The sequence below is a fragment of the Venustampulla echinocandica genome, assembly GCF_003357145.1.
Source record: "Venustampulla echinocandica strain BP 5553 chromosome Unknown scaffold_5, whole genome shotgun sequence".
Lineage (NCBI taxonomy): Eukaryota > Fungi > Ascomycota > Leotiomycetes > Helotiales > Pleuroascaceae > Venustampulla > Venustampulla echinocandica.
In genome coordinates this window covers 938180-958928 of record NW_022474210.1, presented here as the reverse complement: position 1 = coordinate 958928, position 20749 = coordinate 938180, and the positions used below count along the sequence as shown (strand labels likewise).

The 20749-nt window shown below is 48.6% G+C and overlaps 5 protein-coding genes across 5 annotated transcripts; 3 read left to right on the top strand and 2 right to left on the bottom strand.

Moving 5' to 3' along the window:
• Nucleotides 1–1532: 1532 nt before the first annotated feature.
• On the top strand, nt 1533–2050 carry BP5553_07233 (Uncharacterized protein; the record flags this gene model as incomplete). The annotated part of the gene is made up of 3 exons (XM_032015856.1): nt 1533–1771; nt 1831–1997; nt 2046–2050. The coding sequence occupies 3 exons, from the start codon at nt 1533–1535 to the stop codon at nt 2048–2050; spliced, it is 411 nt and encodes a 136-aa protein (XP_031868125.1).
• Nucleotides 2051–3027: 977 nt separating this feature from the next.
• On the bottom strand, nt 3028–4632 carry BP5553_07232 (Actin, gamma; the record flags this gene model as incomplete). The annotated part of the gene is made up of 6 exons (XM_032015855.1): nt 3028–3258; nt 3312–4083; nt 4161–4191; nt 4296–4351; nt 4495–4579; nt 4626–4632. The coding sequence occupies 6 exons, from the start codon at nt 4630–4632 to the stop codon at nt 3028–3030; spliced, it is 1182 nt and encodes a 393-aa protein (XP_031868124.1).
• Nucleotides 4633–6286: 1654 nt separating this feature from the next.
• BP5553_07231 (uncharacterized protein) lies at nt 6287–8515 on the bottom strand (the record flags this gene model as incomplete). Its single annotated transcript, XM_032015854.1, has 1 exon — nt 6287–8515. One exon carries the CDS (start codon nt 8513–8515, stop codon nt 6287–6289), a length of 2229 nt encoding a protein of 742 aa, XP_031868123.1.
• Nucleotides 8516–10977: 2462 nt separating this feature from the next.
• On the top strand, nt 10978–11652 carry BP5553_07230 (Fes1-domain-containing protein; the record flags this gene model as incomplete). Its single annotated transcript, XM_032015853.1, has 1 exon — nt 10978–11652. The coding sequence occupies one exon, from the start codon at nt 10978–10980 to the stop codon at nt 11650–11652; it is 675 nt and encodes a 224-aa protein (XP_031868122.1).
• Nucleotides 11653–18370: 6718 nt separating this feature from the next.
• BP5553_07229 (Uncharacterized protein) lies at nt 18371–20373 on the top strand (the record flags this gene model as incomplete). Its single annotated transcript, XM_032015852.1, has 2 exons — nt 18371–18442; nt 18499–20373. The coding sequence occupies 2 exons, from the start codon at nt 18371–18373 to the stop codon at nt 20371–20373; spliced, it is 1947 nt and encodes a 648-aa protein (XP_031868121.1).
• Nucleotides 20374–20749: the final 376 nt, after the last annotated feature.

Here is a 20749-nt window from a genome sequence, read left to right as displayed (position 1 = left end):
TCGACGCCCTCCGAGTTCGAGTTCTGCTTCAGACAACGCAAACTTGCAACAGCAAAACATCGTGAGACGAACACTTTCGCCAGGCAAGTGTCGAAATATCCCCTAGGCGTTGAGAAGTTGGTTACCCTGAATCAGGTATGAATGGAGCTGCAAGCAGCGCAATACTCGCAATTACTCACCCAAGGTGTGGAAGCTCTGTCCCAAAACTAGATCTATTGCAAGAGTTTTACCAAACTTTTACCAACTTTCCCATTAGCTTGTAGTTGTATGGGACTCACAAGTGGAGCTCCTATAACTTTCTTTCCTATTCTCAATGACTCTGTACCCCATGTTCTGGGTGGATTGGAAAATGGCTCTGCTCTTAATCAGTGGCAGCTCGGGCGAGAGGCTAGTATTCTCTAGTTATAAGTCTTTCTATACTTTCCTACACCTGCATATTCTGCCTGTTGTATTATTTCAAGTTATTGGTAATCCTTCATAGAGTTTTCTGTTGCTTGGAAAGAGTGGCAGTTAACGCGGTAACATTATTCGCTGCTCGTGATCTCAACCCCGAGTATAGAAGTCTGCTGCCTCAACGAATTGATTCCGTTTGGCCATATACTCTTTCCTGGGCTCGGGGGTATCTTTAATGAGATCCCGTAGTACTCATCCATGAGAGCTCTAAATACTCATCTACTTGCACTATCTATTCAAGTTGATTTTATGTTGGAGCTTCACCACTAGCAGGCGTTTGGTACTGTTCCAGCACACCCAGCTAGCAACCCAGTTTGCACCAGCTCAAAAGTTTGGCAAGAGCAAAACTGAATAGGGCCTATGTTTATTGGACACGAGCGGTCTTACTGTCGATTCTCACAGCAGCCTTGCGATGAATCTACATGCGGTCCCTCCAGAGGATACTTTTCACCAACTGCAACACTAATTCCTAAATGTGCAGGGCAATATTTTATATCTCCAGCCACAATGAGCTATCTATGCCATTCCTAAATCAATAAGTTGATGTTAGCATTGTGCGCCTACGAAGTGCAATGGGAAGTCTAGACCCATCGGAGGCTCAAAACCATGAACACCCCACACCATACATTCAATCTGGACCACGGTCCGGCCTAACTGAATCGCATCAATTTACATGCAGTATTTCATGTTCCGAACTCCTCTTTGAGAAACCAATCTCCTAGGCATTCACCTCCGCATCATAAGCTTGCTATACTGATTCTGTTATGGCTAAGCTGAATTCAGCCTCTATCTGAAACCCGCCATCCCGTCCGGCTAGAAAAAGATAAAGTTAATATGGCGCACGTCATCTGACAAACACAATAGCATACACTATTTACCAGGTACAGCATGCGGATCATTACTCCGTATGCTACCTAGGTAGTTTAAACAAAAATATGTACAATAAATCATACATAAGATCCTATCCCCTCCCCGCATTTCCAAATATCCCCGTTTTTCCATTCTCCAGTGACATATATATTTCCGCCTCCCAAATTTATATCTACACAACATATACATAAAACCATCCATCCATCAAGATGTTCTCCTTCCTAATTCTGAGCTTGGCGGCCCTCACAACCGCCCTCCCAACAACCGATGTCCTCCCCCGAGCAGCTTCCAAGCCGTACCAGCTCCGCGGCGTACAGGCGCCCATCTTCCATCTATACCTACAATCGCTCCCCAGCAACCAATCCGAGCCCGTAATGGGGCCTGAAGCCACGAGCGAGTATTTGTACGCGGTCCCATTCAACATCCCTCCATCAAATCATACGTTATAGTAAAAGTAGGAAGAGGGGAAGAGGGCAATGGAAATGCTAATGCTGCCTTCTGATATAGCGATATCGGAACCACTATCCAAAGCACAAACACATCCATGTATCTAAACATCGGCACCAGCAGCGCGAGCTACAAGCCTTTATTCTTTGACAAGACTTCGTCGACCACGGCGTGGGCATTGGAGGGGGATACGATCATCACTAGCCAGGGAAGCAGTTACGGGCGTCGTAAGTTTTTCCCTCCTCCCCCGCCTCGGGAAAATGCAAAGAGAAGAGCGTAAGATGAAAGAGTATATCCCAGTGTCTAATTAGCAATATAGAACTCAACTTCCTAATCTGCCCCGCGGCCACTAGCGGCTACTTCGATTTGTTCTTGCAGACAGGTAGCGATACGCCCAGTGGGAAGTCTTGCAGCAATTATCAGACCATACATTTACCTTGCTTATGTTAAGAATGAGGCCGTATATGATGGGACGGGCTAGGGAGAAGGAGTGGAGAGATGGTAGTAACCTCAGGGGAGAGGTTGGGTGGTTAACTGTATATACGTGGTTGGTAGGTACCGTTATCGAAAGGAGCGGTTCCTATATACTAGCTTCACAAAATTCATGCTGTACATAGTCTTATACGCCTCGTTCTCGTCATCACATGTCGGGAGTCCCATATTGCCCTTTTCTTCGAACCTCGAGCAATAATCGAATGAGCTAACCTCGTTGCTATTCAGATAGGATATGAACCTGGGTATTGGTTCACGAGATAGGACCTACAAATCAAGGGGAGGGAGGGTAACATACGGCAGACAAACGCATCCTCAAACAATTGTTTTTATTGCTCTCTAGAAATATCGAAGCTCTCCATTTGCGTGCCGGAGAGAAAAACGGAAAACACCTCGAAAAACACATGCTAAATAGCAAGCATAGTGGAAAAAAGCTTCTTGATTTATTGATCAATTGATAGACGATAAAGTTGACCATTCCTCCCAAGCAAGTAAAAATATAACCAGCTGAGAAGCAGCAAAGCCAGATATCCCCCGCTCGGAAAGAGATCACCCAATCGCTCGATCGTTACCAGCAGAACTTTTCGGAGTGTAAACATGTCGGGCGAGAGCAAAACAAGAGAGATACACGGCTCGCTCCAGTCTTCGTCTTGATCATATTCGTGAAGTTCGTGAAGTAGGCACAAATGGTCTGCGAAATGCTACAAAGGTATCGTTAGCTGGGTTCAAGCCATAGATCCTAGAGCATAAAATATAGACCATACCTTAGAAGCACTTGCGGTGAACGATGGAAGGTCCGCTCTCGTCGTACTCTTGCTTTGAGATCCACATCTGCTGGAAGGTTGACAGGGATGCCAAGATAGAACCACCGATCCAGACGGAGTACTTTCGCTCGGGTGGTGCAATGATCTTGACCTTCATTGATGATGGTGCAAGGGCGGTGATTTCCTTCTGCATACGGTCGGAGATACCGGGGTACATGGTGGTTCCACCAGACTGGAGAGAATTAGCATATTGGATGGGCTAACGAATTGAATTTCGAAACTTACCATGACGATGTTACCATAGAGATCCTTACGGACATCAACATCACACTTCATGATGGAGTTGAAGGTGGTGACGTGGATACCGCCGCTCTCAAGACCCAAGACAGATGGCTGGAAAAGCGCCTCAGGAGCACGGAAACGCTCGTTGCCAATGGTGATAACCTGTCCATCAGGCAACTCGTATGACTTCTCTAAACTGGAAGACTGGCTGGCTGTTTGGATCTCTTGCTCGAAGTCAAGGGCAACGTAACAGAGCTTCTCCTTGATATCACGGACGATTTCTCGCTCAGCGGTGGTAGAGAACGTATAACCCCGCTCGGCCAAGATCTTCATCAGGTAATCGGTCAAATCACGGCCAGCCATATCAACACGAGCAATGGCGTGGGGAAGGGAGAAACCCTCGTAGATAGGAACAACGTGGGTAACACCATCACCAGAGTCAAGAACGATACCAGTGGTACGACCGGAAGCATACAGCGACAGGACGGCTTGGATGGAGACGTAGAAAGCGGGGGCATTGAAGGTCTCGAAGACGATCTGGGTCATCTTCTCTCTGTTGGACTTGGGGTTGATGGGCGCCTCGGTAAGGAGAACTGGGTGCTCTTCGGGGGCGACACGGAGTTCGTTATAGAAAGTGTGATGCCAGATCTTCTCCATATCATCCCAGTTGGTGACAACACCGTGCTCGATTGGGTATCTCAGGGTGAGAATACCACGCTTGGACTGTGCCTCATCACCAACATAGGAGTCCTTCTGACCCATACCAATCATGATACTACGGTTTTTGTCAGTTTTCTACTCCTTGTGCGCCGCAATTGGCGGGGGAAAACGGCGGAAGCGGGAGTGCCTTACCCATGATGCCGGGGACGACCGACGATGGAAGCTATGGACAGTCAATTCTCTGGGTACGCAAAACCATTGCCAGGCATCAAAGCCTAAGCTATGCGATCACTAGCACAGGTGGTTCAAGGGTGGATATGGACTTACGGAAAACAGCTCGGGGCGCATCATCACCGGCGAAACCAGCCTTGCACATTCCGGAGCTTTAGAGAAGTCAGCGACCATCACCTGTTGTGTATATTCGGAACGGGAGGGCGAGATTTGGATGAAGCGCATTGTTGTTTCAATCCAACTGCCACGGCATGCTGATTTCGGGGTTGGGGGTTCAAAAGGCGGGGGAGCTTACCCATTGTCAATGACGAGGGCGGCAACTTCTTCTGTAGGAGGGCGAGGACTGTTAACAATCGTCCAGGCTGATGCTGAAGGATGCGCTGCATCTATTGCAATACGGGTTGAGTATCAAGAGCGAGCACTTACCTTCCATGGTTGCTGATTACGCGTTGAGGACAAGAAAGGTGAGGTTGGGGGGGAAGATGGCGGTGTAAAGTGCTCGCGACGATAAGGGTCGGGAGGACTGAATCTGAATGGGAATGCTAAAGATCACGAAAGAGAAGCGTGATCGATAAGAAGATTCGTGGGATGGGAGGGTAGCAGATGGAGGATTAGGGGGGAGGCTCAGGAGAAGAGAAGTTGGAGGAAGAAGACAAGAGTCGAGCGTAGAGGAGAGTCGATGTCACTAGAATAGAAGTTCTTGTGGGGCGCGACTGCCACAAGCGACAGTGCTGCTTTAAGCTGGGGGCTGCACTGCAACACAGTCAATACAAAGTCAATAAAGTCAATATACTGCAATAGGCGGTGGAAAGGCTGGGAAGCGCAATTAAAGGTGGCTGGGAAAGCCTGAGATAACACTATTAGGGAGGTTGAGGATGCCGCCTTTGCTGCCTCTCCTTCAGCCAACAGGTCAACAGTTAACGGTCAACAGGTCAACTGGTCAACCGGCCAACAGGTCAACAGGTCACCCCCAGAGGATCTCGCTGCTCTGGTGCCTTGGCTGCTGGAGTAGACCTTGGAAGGCAACAGCACGACCTACGAAGCGCTTAAGAGTACGAAGTACTGCCTACACAGTCTAGAGTGCTAGAATAGCCTTTCACATTTCGTGCTGGAACTATGTTACTACGAAGCACGGCCATATCGCCCCCAGACGCGCGTCAAGAGAGCCCCTGTTACTTGAACCAACCCTATGCTTGATGATACCCCCCTCTGGACATTTCTTATGTTGCTCTTCCTATCGCCAAGCAGGCCGTCATCGTATTGCCCTTTTCACTGCCTTCACAGCCACGACCGATGTCAGACTGCTTGCGTACTTATGCAAGGGTCTACCACGACGACGACGACGACCTACCATGCGGCAAAAATGCCAGCACCCTTTATCTTATCCCTTCATTGCCAGAACAAGGTCGAGTTAAATACTTTCGTACAATATAATATATACATAACCGTCCCCAGCCACCGCAGGTTACGGAAGCTTCTGGGTCTTGATTCTCGAACCGCAAGTGTGTCTCCGGTGCTTCAGGTTAAAAAACCCCCCATGCCGTGGAGGGGCAGCTCTGAGAGTTAGTAACGGCTACTCCATATCAGATGGTTATTTCATGAAGGATACACGATAAAGGTGGCATGTGCGATGAAGGGGTAATATATAAGGAATCTCGTGGCCGCCTGTATCTCACTACCTCTGCAATTAGAGGGAAATACCAAGCACTCCAAGCTGTGATCTCAGACTTCGTACCAGGATATATCCTTTCAAAGATGGCGGGGATCGTCGGTTCTATGCGGTCGTGGAATGTGTAATTTGAAGGAGCCCAGCCCAACTACGGAGTACCACTCCCAGATATCTGTATTGCTACACATTCCGGCTGTATGCCATCAAAAGATTCACCGACCTCCGCGAAAGATATGATTATCGAGGATAGCGAATCCGACACTCTATCCAAGTATGGCGGTAGAGAAGAACGAGCAGAGTAGCGTGTTTGTCTATATATTGCATTCTTACTTAAAAACTATAGCCCACCATTCAATTTGTGTTGACCGCAGAAACCATTCATATCCCATGGTCCCAATCCCATTCTAGACTCCAAAAATCAATCTCCGCCTCGCAAACCCTTAAAGAAACAGTCCTCCCATCCACTCCACTCCCGCGTCTCCTTCGCCTTTTCCTCCTCTATGCAGTCCGAAAACTTTCTCCTCCATTCCTGCCTCAGTCTTGTACTCTCCCTGTTTGCATAGTTTCCTAGCGTAGCTAACTCTACTACAAGCGGCCTCATCCTCTTGATTTCACCAATCAAAACACTCCACTCCCTCTCTCCACTTCTACCTAACAGGCGAACACCCTGAACTCCTCGCATCATATCCTCTTGCTTTGACTTCAGATCCTCTAGAATCCCGATAGCTATCGTGAGACTAGTATGTGCGCTATGATGAGCTGCCTTTAGCTGCTTTAGATTGAACTCTTGCCGTTCCAGTGACGCGAGGTGGAATTTATCTTTGAGAGGCAAGCCAGCTGACTTTTGGCCTTTCAACCAACCGGCCCAGCTTGGTGTCTCAGCTGCTTTGATCTGCATGGCGTTGATTTCGATTGCCACTATGCTATGACCCTCGAGGCGGATGCGGTTGGCTTGAGAGTATTGATCTGATACGCTGTTGGATTTTTCGAGTGCAAGCTCAGCGATATCTAGGAGCTCTTTGATGTAGAGATCAAGTGTATCGAAGAGCTTGTAGAACTCAACTGTGATGCCTTCGGCTTTGTCGGTGAGTATTGCGGATTCAGCGTTGGATGGGTTGGTAGAGTAGATAGTAAGGATCGAGGGGCACCAAGGGTAGTTTCCGGAAGAAGATCCAGAAGATGCGAGGCAGTAACTATGAGCGGATGCGATGATGGAGGCAGCGCAAGACGCAGGTCGAGGAGATATAGGATGGGCAAGGAAAGGGGCACCGATACAAGCGATTAAGCCAACCGTTGAAAGAGGGAATATGTATGTTGACCAGGGAGTAAAGTTTAAGTCGCTGATGAGGGTTTCGATATGTGAAAGCGTGGTATCGAGTCTCCATTCTGTCTCATAGATCATATTTTTGGCCTTTGAGTCATAGCTCGCCAGGGTGCTTGCAAGAATACTGGTGTCATTCTGGAGATTCTCATAAGCTTTCATCAGTTTTACCCTCTCGTAAACATTGGATGAACTGATTATATCGCCAGCTCCAATCAAACTCATAGAGGAGTAGCGGAGGATTGCGGAGATTGGTAGCATATGAAGGCCAAGTTGTGAGAGTCGTCTTGTAGCATTTATGGCATTGTCGATTCCGTCAAAGCCGATGGGCGGGGAAAGAGTACCGAGACCGGTGATATTGTTGCTGCTAGTCGAACTAAAATATGACCACGGGTTGAATTTCCAGAATGATAAATGCCATGCTGTATCTGTTCCGGTGGCCGTTGGGCCCTGCGGGAACAGGTTGAGAAGAAGCCCTTCGAAGAAGCGCATCACACCAAGGGCCAATGGCCCAATAACAGGTATCCTTGATAAAACTATCGCCAACAAAACCCATGTTATGTAGAACATGCTATAACCAATCATAAGCGCGATGGTTGACGTTAAAATCCAATTCAGTATCAAACCCAGCATCCAAGTCGAGCATCTGAAAAAATAGTTGGCTAGGAGTTGTTTATATTGTCGAGCTAGCCATGACCGATGCGACATGCACCAATCAAAATTCCATAGATGATAGATCGGATTGGATGATGATTCCGAGGAAGAAGGGCTGACGCTATCAGTTCGAGAATTCGAACCTGGCGGCTCTGCTGATTTACGATCCGAAGAGACGTAATCATGACCAGGAGACCGACCGCCGCCAGGTAGCACCACACCATAGGCACCAGGGGACCAGTCGACATCGCCAGGAAGGGCCACCCTAGGAGACATGTCAACGCTGCCAGGGGATCGGTCAGCGCTGCCAGGCTGGGCCAAACTGGCCAACACACCAGGATGGGAAACACTAGGAGGCCGGACAATACCCTGATGCTCCACGCTACTCGTAGACTGGATTATATAAGCCTCCTTGTTGGACTGGTCGCCTAGAGCCAGGCGCTTCTCCTTCCTAGATTTGTGGCGGGTCAAGAGGTTTTGCTGAACCTCTAACTTAGGGCCAGTGAGTAGAGGCTGTCCCCCTGAGCCGTCTTCTTTTGACAAATGAGAGGCTGGGCATTGTTGTCCCTCAACAACCTTCTTTTTCGAGCCAGAATCCTTATCATCTTGACGGTCACCAGTACTGTGACCACCCGCAGAAAGCGCGAGTTCCATATGAGTTCGTCCCCCCATTTCTACAAATCTCTCAACTCAAATGCCTGCTGCTTGTTCTTCTGCCTTAGCAATACGTGAGATGCACCACGCTTGTCTTTGCCGTAAATACGGATTTGGAGTGTTTCCTTTAATAGTAGGCTGGTCAGTATTCGATCAAGGTTTGCTTGTTAAAGGGAGGTTTCTTTTCAGGGTCTACCTTGTTCGGGTTTGTAGGTGAGTGCGAATATGGATGGCAAGGAAAGGTGGGGAGCTGGCTGGTTGACTGCGCAGCGAAGTGTGAAGATTGATAATCAAACTGACAACAAGGTATATACGCTCCAAGCTTCAGGCTTTGAAATTGGAGACTGGTTTCTCCAGTGTTTTTAATCGATAGATGTGAGCGATTCAATGTCAAGTGCCGTGGAGAATATGCAATTTCTGACCAGGAAGATGATGTTGAAAGATCTCTTTGAGGACGAATTTGTCAAGATTGAAGTTGTGTTAAGAGACGGTTCAATCAAATGTTGGTTGATTCTCTAGGAATGCAGATGAGAGGGATATTTGAAAAGTTATAAGGTATGCCGATGAACGGTGCTTCACGGCTGGCTTAGGGCCGCTGACGAATTCAGAGCCCGCCAAGGTGCTTCCTTACAGGCTCGCTCTCGTTCCAATTTGGTGGGAATGCAACAATCCGTAGACGGGAGGCCCAAAGAAAAGAAGCTGGGGTTTTGATTGAGAGAGACTTTGCCTGTGCCCTGATGTCTAGAGGCTGTGTCGGTAACCATATGCAAACGTGCGCAGTATAAGACACCATCCGTTTGAAAAAACTGAAGGGAATGAAAGCTGAGTGGTAGCAAGAGCGGAAACGAGAGGATCAGATAAATCGAAGTGAATCATTTTGGCCACTTGGTGGTTGTGTTACTTCTTTTGGAATGCAAGAAGAAGGTCGGGCGAATCACGAGGTGCAAGAAACAAAGATAAGTAACAAAGACAGAAACCACACCTGAAAGCTAGATGCTCCGCAACGGCACCAATTACACCGCTTTAGGAACCCCTTTGCTCGGAATTGTAGAAACCGTGCACAGGTTCACGAGAGGCAGCAACACGAACGGGGCAGAGCGGTCAGTCAACTAGTGGGTCTGAACCACGAACCGCGATGTGAATAAATCAAGCCAGCAAATAAAGTAGACAAGTAACAAATCGAGTTCTCCTGTTCTTATGTGACATATACGTGCATAGATAGTTGCTGGTTTGCTTCCATGTAGGAAAGGTGGCACTAATGTGTTGTAACCTACTTAGGTTGTTGGAGTTTGAATATTATGCGGAAGCCGATAGATAGCTCGCCACGTACTCTCTCGGTTCCCGAGACAGTTGGGAAGCAATATGGAAGTGCGAGGCCGAGACATAAGGGGCGGAGTATTAGGACGGCGAGGCTAAGATAGTAGAAAAGCAGTATTGGAAGTACGAGGCCGAGACAGTAGGGAAGCAGAACGGTATTGGAAGAGCCAACGTGGTGAGATCGTTATGTCTCGGCTGTGTACTTGGCTCCATGGACCATGGAGTACTCTGACAGCATTCTTAATTAGCTGGCTCCAATACTGCCTTATCCGCGCACGAAGCACCACTCCCCGTCCCTGTTATTCGTAGCGTTAGCAGAGAGATTTGGTATGTCGTTTGTAGGATGGCAGGCTGGCAGGATGGAACAGACTGTTTTTAACTACGAGGAATTATTAGCACTTGCTGGTGTGGCTAACTCCTGTTCACTATCAACTAGGCTTGGATGGGCTCCTCCACTAGGGCTAGGCACCGTGAGTACTTCTTTAAGCCATGACACTTACTTTTGGTAGCCCTGGCGGCTGTAGTTGCAATGAAGCCATAATGGCTACACGCAAGTCGCGTAGAAGTAGCTGTAGTTGAATCGAGACAACAGGCACCGCGCCTAATATTCCCACAGTTTTTGTCTCACAGACCATTCGCCTAGGCTATTTGACTGGACGAAATATACTTGTCTAGCGGTCGTGATCATTTTGATACATTCGTCATCTGATGTGACATTTGGCTTGTCGGCAGACCGTGGGTTGGGGTGTCTCGAGGAACATACAGGCGTGTATTAAGTGATTTTCACAAACCGAAAAAAAGGTTCCTGCTGGAAGGTTCGCGAATGAGGTGGAAGATAGGGACATGACTGACAAAACCGACGCGGCGCTCTAGAGATATCTGATAGCATAGACTTATTTAGTAGAGCCTTCTACTAATTCTGTTGAATATCCAACGTTCGATTCATCAACACAAAAATCACTTGGCGTCGACTGCTCGTACTCGCAACGTCACATCCCACTTCAACTACCCCACCATCAATAACTTCAGCGACCAAAACAATACCAGCAGCTTTATCTCGCACCGCCAAAGTACCACCAAAGCAAACAAACGGTTAAACCCCCTTGCCTTCAGCCTTTAATCAATAAAACACAAAGCTTAAGCTACCAACCGATACAAACAACATGGATCCAGGCCTAAATCAACTTCTTAAATGGAGCGTGGAAAATACCACCGCAAACCCCAACGCCGACTCCACGCCTCCCACCCGCGATCTCAATCCCGATGCCATAAACTCGCTCTTCGGCGGTCCCAGCGACGCCGACCTGATGCGCGCCTCCATGTCCGCCATAACATCCACGTCGTCGGAACTTTCCCTCGACGACAAGATCATCGCCTTCGACAACTTTGAGCAACTCATCGAAAACCTGGACAATGCTAATAACCTGGAGCCATTGGCGCTGTGGACGCCGTTGCTGGACTGTCTAAGACACGAGGAGAAAGAGCTGCGCCGGATGGCGGCGTGGTGTGTCGGCACGGCGGTGCAGAATAACGTTACCAGCCAAGAGAGATTGCTTGCTATGGGGGGAGTGGAGAAGTTGCTCCATGTGGTGCTGGGTGATAACGATACGACGGCGGATGAGGTGAATAAGGAAGATGTTAGCGTGAGGAGGAAAGCTATTTATGCGTTGAGTTCGGCCGTTAGGAATTATCAGCCTGCGATGGATGTTCTAACTGGCGAGCTGGAGAAGAGGAATTGGGATGGTATGGCGGAGAAGCCGGATGCCGCGGATATGGACGCCGTGGACGATATTATTGGGAAATTGAGGGATGGGGTTGGGAAGGATATAGCATCATAGGAAATTCTGGGGACTAGATGTCCGTGGGTGGGGGATAACGTTTGCATCGTCATGGAGTTCTAGGTCCGGGAGGCACATAGGTTAGATTTTGGTTTGGCCATATTGGATGGTTATAAGATGGAGCCGCTTGATATACGGCTGAAAACGCTGATATACAAAATGAAACGAAATCAGCTAGTAAACTTTTCCATTTCACCAAAGTACTCTAGATGTCAACCCTACGTTGTTGCAAGGTAGCACAAAATTAATCTGATTATTCCACACACACATATATAGGATATACCTTATACCGAATTGTGAAATAACTATATTATATACTTTACGATTCGGACATATACTTATCTAGCAAGCTAAGTCACTCCTCTAAAATATAGAACGAAAAGCCCTGCAGGGAAGGAATAGAATGCCATTTATAGTCGATGGCTATTAATTAAAGAAGCCAAGTCAACCGAATCTTTAACTAGGATGTTGATGTAAATTCCTCCACACCCGAAATATTAGCAGAGACATCTCCAGCTATATCATCTCTAATGCTAAATACCGAGTCCGAAGATTACCTACAGACTTATCATGTTCTTTGATTTAACATGCAAGAAAGGCACAATAATCTGCCATATTGAGGTCTGATATTGTTGGCGTGGAAATCCTTGCCGCTAAACAAAACACTCTACACGTAGACCAATAATTACTTCTCGACAAGTCTGGGTCAGCTGCATAGGAGAGATGGCTGTCGGTATCTAGGCTGCTATCAATAGTGAGAGCGCCGTCAATAGTGCGAGCGCTGTCAAAATTAAGATGAAAAGGATTAAGGATTTGCTGGGTGTAGTTAGAGGACAGCTTTGCGAAGCTGGAATTTACAGGTAGTTCGAGGACTGAGTCCCATCTATATATACCCAGGGTGAACCCAGAGTTCGCTTCTGGTGATAGAGCTGGGCGGAATGGAGATTTCTGCGACGGGGCGGCCAGCGTAATGAAAAGCCAAGTAATTCACTTTAGAGGCGATGGTCAGCTATGATCTAGTGTGGAACCGATGAAAGTAGAGATGCGGGCTTTTGTAATTGTGATCATGTTGCCGCTGCGGACAGCTTTGTGGTAAGGTTGCTTATTTGCATGTCTCTCTCCTCTTTCTTCCCGCAGTTCTCCATGTCTGCAGCAGCCCCGCTGATATCGTTCCATCGCAATTGACGCGGAGCTAGGAAAGTATGTACAGATTCATCAACAAAAATTTCAGGGCATCCCTCATCAGTCCCTGCATGAGCGCCTCTTTTCACTACGGATCCCACAGAACCCTTGTTCACCACTGATCAACCGCTTTTAATTTCAATTTATTTCTATAATCGAAGGGTCTGAAGTATAGGTGCCCAGGTGCTGGTTTGGTGGTGTTCTTACTCCTACTACACAGCACCCACAACTAAGCTAGCGATATGGATGGGGCCAGCAGATTTCAATATAAGCTGTAACTGGTGCACTGTTGATACTGCAAAGACTAGTAGGTAGGGAAAATAAAATAGGTAAACAGGGCTGAATGAAAACCTGGCCACGCCATGGACTGAGGAAAGTAGTAGTATGTAGTTATAGAATATCCGATATTTATAAATGAAGTATTATTATGGCATCCATATTCTAGATATTCAAGAGCACTAGACTCCTTGAAGCTTGGTATGCCTAGGAAATACATTGTCTGGTAACGATAAATATAAACTTCCACTTATTTTGAACGAGTGTTGCATCCTGGATACGCAATTATTGTAACCTTTCTCTGTATACAGTTCAAGTAATGATATTTCAGACACGTCATGCCACTTAGCATAATTGGAAAGTGCCTTCGTGAGCGTAGTAGCAGAAGTTGCTTCTATACTCTGCCGTAGGTCATGGATTCTTGGAGGCTGGAAAAGTACGTCTACGCGGTACCAGCTGAAGATAGGGTTGCTTACGGTTAGGGTCCAAAGGTAGAGCTAGTCACACCTGAATGTTCCAACCTGAGCGACATGACAGCTAGTTTATATTGTGGACGAGCACCGATGTAGTAGCTAATGAATATCCTCATTTTCGAGAGAGCCTGTCACAAATCCCTATTTGAATTCAATGTATTTATGAGTTACGCACTTAGATATCTCGAACCTGCATTGACAAGAACGATGTAAGGTAATATTGAATTTCTTAGCTAATTGTTTGTTCTTTTAAATCATGAAAATCGACGGACCTAGCAGAGATGTAACTAGCAGCATTATATGAGGAAGGATGGTGAAGAATTAGGGAGTAAGGAAATGGTCTGAAATCAGATATAAACGGTGCGTATGAAATTCGACATTGGAGTTCCAAGGAATTAACAGGGTGAACGAGTAGTAACCATAGGTTCTAATTTCATAGCCGGTAGAGGAAATTGGAGAGTTGCGAAGTATTAATAATAGTTTTAGAAATGGTTATCGTGGCAATGGTAACCTGAGGAGGGGGCTTGCGAATAAGCATAAATTGATTGGACAAGCAGTGATAGAGAGAGAAAAGCAATGCGGAAAGGTTTCGGAGTTTCTTCCCCGTCCAAGCTGTCTTAAAGGCAGAGAAGAGTCAGATATGAGTCATTCGCGCTTCCATATTTAATCGAAGAACTTTATTTCGCTCTCTGGTGAGACTGCGCAACATGGAGTAGGGTGATTGGTATCCGTCCGCTCATAGATCCATGACGATACAGCCGTTAGCAACAGCTTATGATGTAGCAACTCCCATGATCTCAATGTGCTGCGACGTCAAACGGCACAGCGGCGCAGGATAAAGTCAAGAGTGACTCGTGACCGAGTGAGAGGGCATATAGGGCTACTTCTATGATATCCCGAGTATTATAGTCGCTCCTTGTTGCAAGATGCGTGGGGGTGTACAGACTATATCGTCATGCACCTAGGGTAACATCCTAACTTCGGAGTTGATAAGAATCAATGATTAATAATGAGAGACGTAAAGAAAGACTTCTAGGAAATGGATGAACCTCGGAAATGAAGAGGAAAATAAGTTCGAGTCCCGGAAATTGAAAAAAAAATAAAAAAATGAAACTATCACTGCTTGTCCAGATGCTCCGTTCAGATCAACAAATCAACCCACGTATCAGGAGACCCCCCCCCTAATTTATCGAAAACATTGACTCAGCTTCTGCCAACTTCCGAACCAAACACCTCTAATTTTCTCGTATGTTTGCCCTTATGGAGATGCGCGGTAATAGGGCACGAGCAGTGTTGCCCTCTGGCTTCCTCATCAATAATAGAACTCCAGAAAAGTCAGGTCAAAGCGTTCCCTTTCCAGATCCCAGCCTCCGTGTCACTTCGCTCTTCGCCGACTCCGCGTGGGAAAGCGCCCAGCGCCATCAACACGCAGCAGCAAAGAACACTAAAACGTGGCAACACAGGGGCCTCGGCGGGTTGGACAGCACCCTGGAGCACGCCAATTAAGGCGGCCTTGTCAATAGTACCGGCCGCGGTTGATGCTTGCAGGCATTTACAAGGCCAAACAATAATGGGGGGATGGGAGAAGCTGATTTGATGCCCCCCGCAACACCGTCCCCGACAACCGTTTGATGGCGGAGTGGCGCTTTGGGCGGTGGAAGTTCCTTTTGCGGGTGCGGTGAGGGCTCATAGGTAGTCAGGTGTGAGGTGTGTACGAGGAAAGCAATAATGAGAAGTGCGGAGGAATCCACACGACCCCGAAAAACAGAAAGACCCGGCGTGGTTTTGGCTGGGCAGGGGAAAAGGAAATGTTCTGCATCCTGCATCCGAAGTGCAAGTGGGAAAAACAACGCGCGGAACTTGGAATGTGGTTCCTGTACGACTTCTCCCCAAGTGTTGTTGCGCACGACAGGTGAAGGATTGCAGTGGTCTGTCTGCGACCAAGTACCCCGACCGTACTGAAGCAGTAGCAGTGATTTTGGACTTGTCCCCCCCCCGAATAATTATAGCACGGAGCCTGGAAGGTGGGCCGAGGTGATCTCCTCGAGTATCTGCGTTCAGGCCTCCCAGTCCCCAAAGCGTCGATGAAATGGCATGGCAGAGCATGGCATTGCATGGCGCGGGCCGCGGAAAGCGATTGTTCCAAGCGGTACGAAGTACTGGTCCCTTCTTTTCATCTAATAATAATAGCCATAGTATAATCAAATCAAATCAAATCATCATCACCTACTTCGTATCGATAGTGCCCTTCCCTTTCCCTGGTGCCTGTCCGCCAGCATGCCACGCTCGAAACATCGGACGGTGAACCGAGGCTGCACAGCGTGCAGTACATACAGCACTACGACCGCACAGACGGCATCGGGTTGCGGAAAGGAAGCAGCAGGCTGCGACTAATACGTTGTAATATGGGAGATTTGCAAAGTTGTAGGCAGTCGTCGCGATATCCGGTGGTATTTCGCAGATGAGGGAGTATTCGGCAGTGGGCGACAGGCGGCGAACAAGGTGATGCGGCAGGGCCGGCTAAACGCAATGCAATACAAGTAATGCAGAATTCTGCTACCACGATTCAAAGGGAGGCCATGCATTGTATTCAACGCGGTGTGATGCAGTTTATAAACTTTGGTGGTATCAAGTGATAGGATCCATAGGGGCCGGCGGATAAAGCGCATAAAGGTTCGCACCATTCAGCAGCGCCTTGCGAAGCGATGTGCCTGGAGCTTGAGCCTGAAGCAGAACAGACAGCAGTAGTAGTGGCACTTTATGGGACACTCTCCGCATCCCACTGTCCTCTGTATGCCTCTGGTCTGTGTACTCTATCTTGCAGCAGCTAGGTAGCTCTAAGCCTCTGGGTGATGTCTGGCAGCCGATCTAGGAACTCTCCTATGCTCCGTAGAGTAGGCCACCAGGGAGTGGGGAGGGATCGATGGATGAGGTATGCACTCTATACAGGATCTCCGTATGTATTCGATTCCCATGAACAGCTGAACAACTTGACTTCTCCGCGATAAGGAACTTTAGACGACTAGACGAGTGGACTCAGTGGAGACAGCCAGATCTGTACAGCACTCCTGTACGCCCTGCGTATCAAATAGAGGGGCGGGTGAGAAGCCAAGTTCAGGGGCGCCGCCTAGCGGGCATATTGTCTTTGATGCAGTGCAGAGCATCGACAAGCAGGACACTTGAGATGATCTCAGATGCAGGGTGCAACAAGGGGCGTGTAAAGCTGGAGAGAGAGAGAGGGGTATCTAAGAACTATATATGAAATAGCAAAACGGAGCAAGACAAGATCAAAGAAGCTGGTCCCGATGTCTCTTCAACTCTGTCGATGTTGAGGAGGGGACCACTGGGAAGTACCGGTACTAAGGCCAATAGCGCCCCGAGGCCATCCGTCCGCGGCAACTTTGCAAGAGGTAGAGTTGGTGATATTTTGGGGATCTGAGACAAGGGAAAGCGAGACAGCAAGGGAACGAAGCGATGCCTGACTCGGGAAACGGCGCAGGTACCAGTACGAAATGAAAGTTACATGGGAATTGTAGGGATGTTGAAGCAATCGAGAGAGGAGTGCTACGTACTAAGTACTAGCAGTGGGATACTAGGAGTGGAAGCACTCAGTCGTCATGATTTTGTACAACCGACCGGCACAAAGGAACGAGAAGCGGCGAGAGGTATGAAGTATCAAAGAAGGTTTATCATGGCCTGATAACTCACCCATTAGCCCATGAAAGTCCACGGGCTTTGTACATCACTGGTGCATTACGCTCTAGTGCTTCACATATCTGGAGATCTTGAACTCTCAGTCCCCCCAGCAAGCCCCCGTCCTGCTTTCTTCCTCCACTAGCATCGCCTGCATACATGTACCTTACGAAGTATATAATATCAACTGCATATACTACTGTGCCTGCGTAGTACCGGCCGGTACTACTTTGTACTAGCAACCGTACATAAACACTCCCCTCCTCACTCACGATAGGTGCATTGCATACATACCAATAGCTACCTACTGCCTACTACTAGGTACTGCAAAACAACTCCCTCTTCCTTCCGAACTCCCCGACTCCCGGCGCCTTGTTCGTCTGCAGTCATCTGCAGTCATCTGCACTCTGCACTCTGCCGCAGACTCCAGACTCCAGACACCAAACACCATACACCATATACCATATACCAGCCCTCCACACGCATATGCACACGTTCACAGCTGCTCCTCGGAGTCTTCCTGTTGGCTGAACCACCGCTAGATACCCTCAGTGCGACATTCCACCCGTCGAACATTCCATACATCAATCGCCCCCCGTGGCTGTAAGCCCCGACAACCACTCGTCCAAGACTTCCGCCGCCCAGTCGCCGTGTGCCTTCGCTGGCAGCACATGTTGCAGGCTCAAGCAACCAAGCAGGACAGGAGGAAAAGAAAAGAAAACGCCACACGTTGATCAAGACATCGGCATCGGACCGCTGTGGCGAGGAATTGGCAGCGGAGACGTTAGTTATTAGTCCAGAGTACGGTACGGCTGCTACCCGACCCCGTGCTGAGCCATCTCACCTCCCGTTTGCAGTCGCAAACGACCGATCGGCGAGAAGATCGCAGATTGCATTGCGATTCCTGGTGTCGAGTTCGGCGAAAAGAAAAGGACCACTTCCTGGCAGTGGTTGGACGTCTACGGATTCTTCAACCTTATTATGTTTTAATCATTCTTCTTTTGTTGATCGCCTGCGTTCGACCTTTCTTGCCGACCGAATCTTCCGACCGCAACCCCAGCAATTGTCCCCAAGAACAATAATATCACAGCAAGATGATACTGATGGAAGGAATGCTGTCGGCGCCGCCGGAGCGGAGCACCATTATCGGGAGGGCTGTGTGGAAGGTTGGTGTCCATCAACATTGCTTTGCGGATGCCGTACTAATATCTGATTTCTGTAGCCTCGATATGTTGTTCTCGGGACTGGGGCGCATTTAAAAACCCAAACAAATATTCTTTCCGAGAGCTCGAGACGCTCCTCGACTGCGCGGAAAGGCGCCCTTAAGTCGCCATCCTCGAAACCGAGTCTGGTCGACGTTGCACAGTCGGAGCCGGACGGACAGGAACGACAATTATACATCTCGGTCTACAAAGCAAAGGTGGGTTACCCCTTGGACGCCGCTGGAAACACACGCTTATCGATGCAGGGCGATTGGGAATTTATCTCACAGCATCCTCTCTCTGCCTTCAAATCCTGCGAGGTGCGAACATTACAGCATCGCAAGCAAGGCCCTACACAGCCGACGCTGGTGCTTGAAATGAAGCCCGGATCGGCGTCCGACAAACAACGAAAGCGAAGGTCGAGTAGAACCCCAGGACTGGCGTCGTCCAAAGACCCGTGGGCAAATGCCCTCATTTTTCGAACGGTTGAAAGTGAGCGTCACAGTATATATAACTGGCAGAGCTGTATAGGACCGAAACTCACCTCGGAGACTCCCGAAGATAGCCCCCTCACGCCCGCAAGCCCGTTATTCAACATGTTTTCGAACCCATTCGGCTCAAGAGATTCGAAAACCACCCTAGAATCTAGTGGACGATCGGATTTTCAACGTGGACCGTCGAGCCAAGCAACGAATACATATCCACAGTCGCCGAGAGACAGAGACAGGCCGACACGACTGATCTCCCCATCTCCTAGTCTCCGATCGCGACGATCAGACCTTTCATCCCAAGCAAGCTCGTTACACCCTCCGATGGGGTTCACGTCCCATTCCCAAAATTATTCGCCTACCCTACCTCCAGATCTTCCATCCCCTGCCTCCACCGCATACGATACCCAATTTATCGAAGGTTGGACATCAGCGCAGGGGCGATCCTCAGCTCTCTCTTCGCATACGAGGGGTAGTAACAGCATTGCTTCTGCTGTTATGCCAATGGGACAGGTTGCGTCCACGTCTCCGGTACCGCGTGAAACTATCCTGGATAGAGCGTTTCAGATGAGGTATATACCGGGCAGTGACAGAGCGACAGATAAGGAAGATGAGAAGATTAGCAGCATAGCGCGCTTTGAGGCACTTATGAAAGAGGTGGATGAGCGGAAGAAGCAAAGGGCAGTTGAAAATCTACGTGGATCAAACAAAAATCAAGGGTGGGATTTAGACGAAACACTAGAAATATCCGACCCCGACACAGACAATGAGGATGACGACGATGATGATGGCCTTGAAATGTCAGACCATAATATCGCTATACAGACTCCAGCCCAAAGAGCGCTCGATTACATAGCAGGCAGAGCCCCACCTGCGACCTCTTCACGACCCAAATCACCACCAACCCCGCGCAGTCCAATACCATTTCTCAATCCCCAAGCTATGTCGGCATTCCACGATGGACCCTCCGCTAACAGCGGTTTACGGCCTCGCACCGGCACGACCTCCTCACGAAACAGAACTAGTCGCCCAAGCTCCATGGCCCTCCCACCCCGCTCCCTTTCCACAGCGGCAGTACCGACTTTGAAGGACTGCAGCAACCTTAAAGCAAGCCCCTCGGACGATAAGGAGAAGAGGCGAAGCAGCACTAGTGCGAAGAGGCTAAGTTTCCAGGAGTTCACGAAACGATTAAGCTCGACGAGTAGTCTCCTACTCGTGCAAACGAACGCTAGCTCCTCCTCGGGAAGAGACGGCAGTAGGAGAACAAGCAGCGAGTATGGCTTTGAGAGCGAGGACCGATTTCGAGGTTCCGTGATGGGAAGCACTGCCGACAGAAGCAGCATGGACAAGAGATGCGGATGGAGAGGCAGCGTCGGTGTATTCGGCGGCGAAGGCGGTTTCCTCTGAGAACCCGGCTCCCTCTTTCGACCAACTCCCACCACCACCACATACGAGCGATTACATAATTTGGATCCCCGCCCATTATTAGATGAGATTTTACGATCTGTAGTTGACCGGCGTTGTCATCAATCACATCACTATATCCGTCTCCTCCCTACGTCAACAAGATATTGATTAAAACGAGGTAGCAGCAGCGGGCTTGCACATGCATTTCTTCGGCGTTCGAACCCACCACCAACTGGACTGATTTGAAACAAGAAACGGAGTTTTTTTTGTCCCTGAGGGGCATCTCGGGAATGGCTGGAATGTATTTTATGAATTGAAGGGGCGAGGGACAAACGCCTTATATACCTATCTGCGCCTTTTTTTTATTATTTGCAAT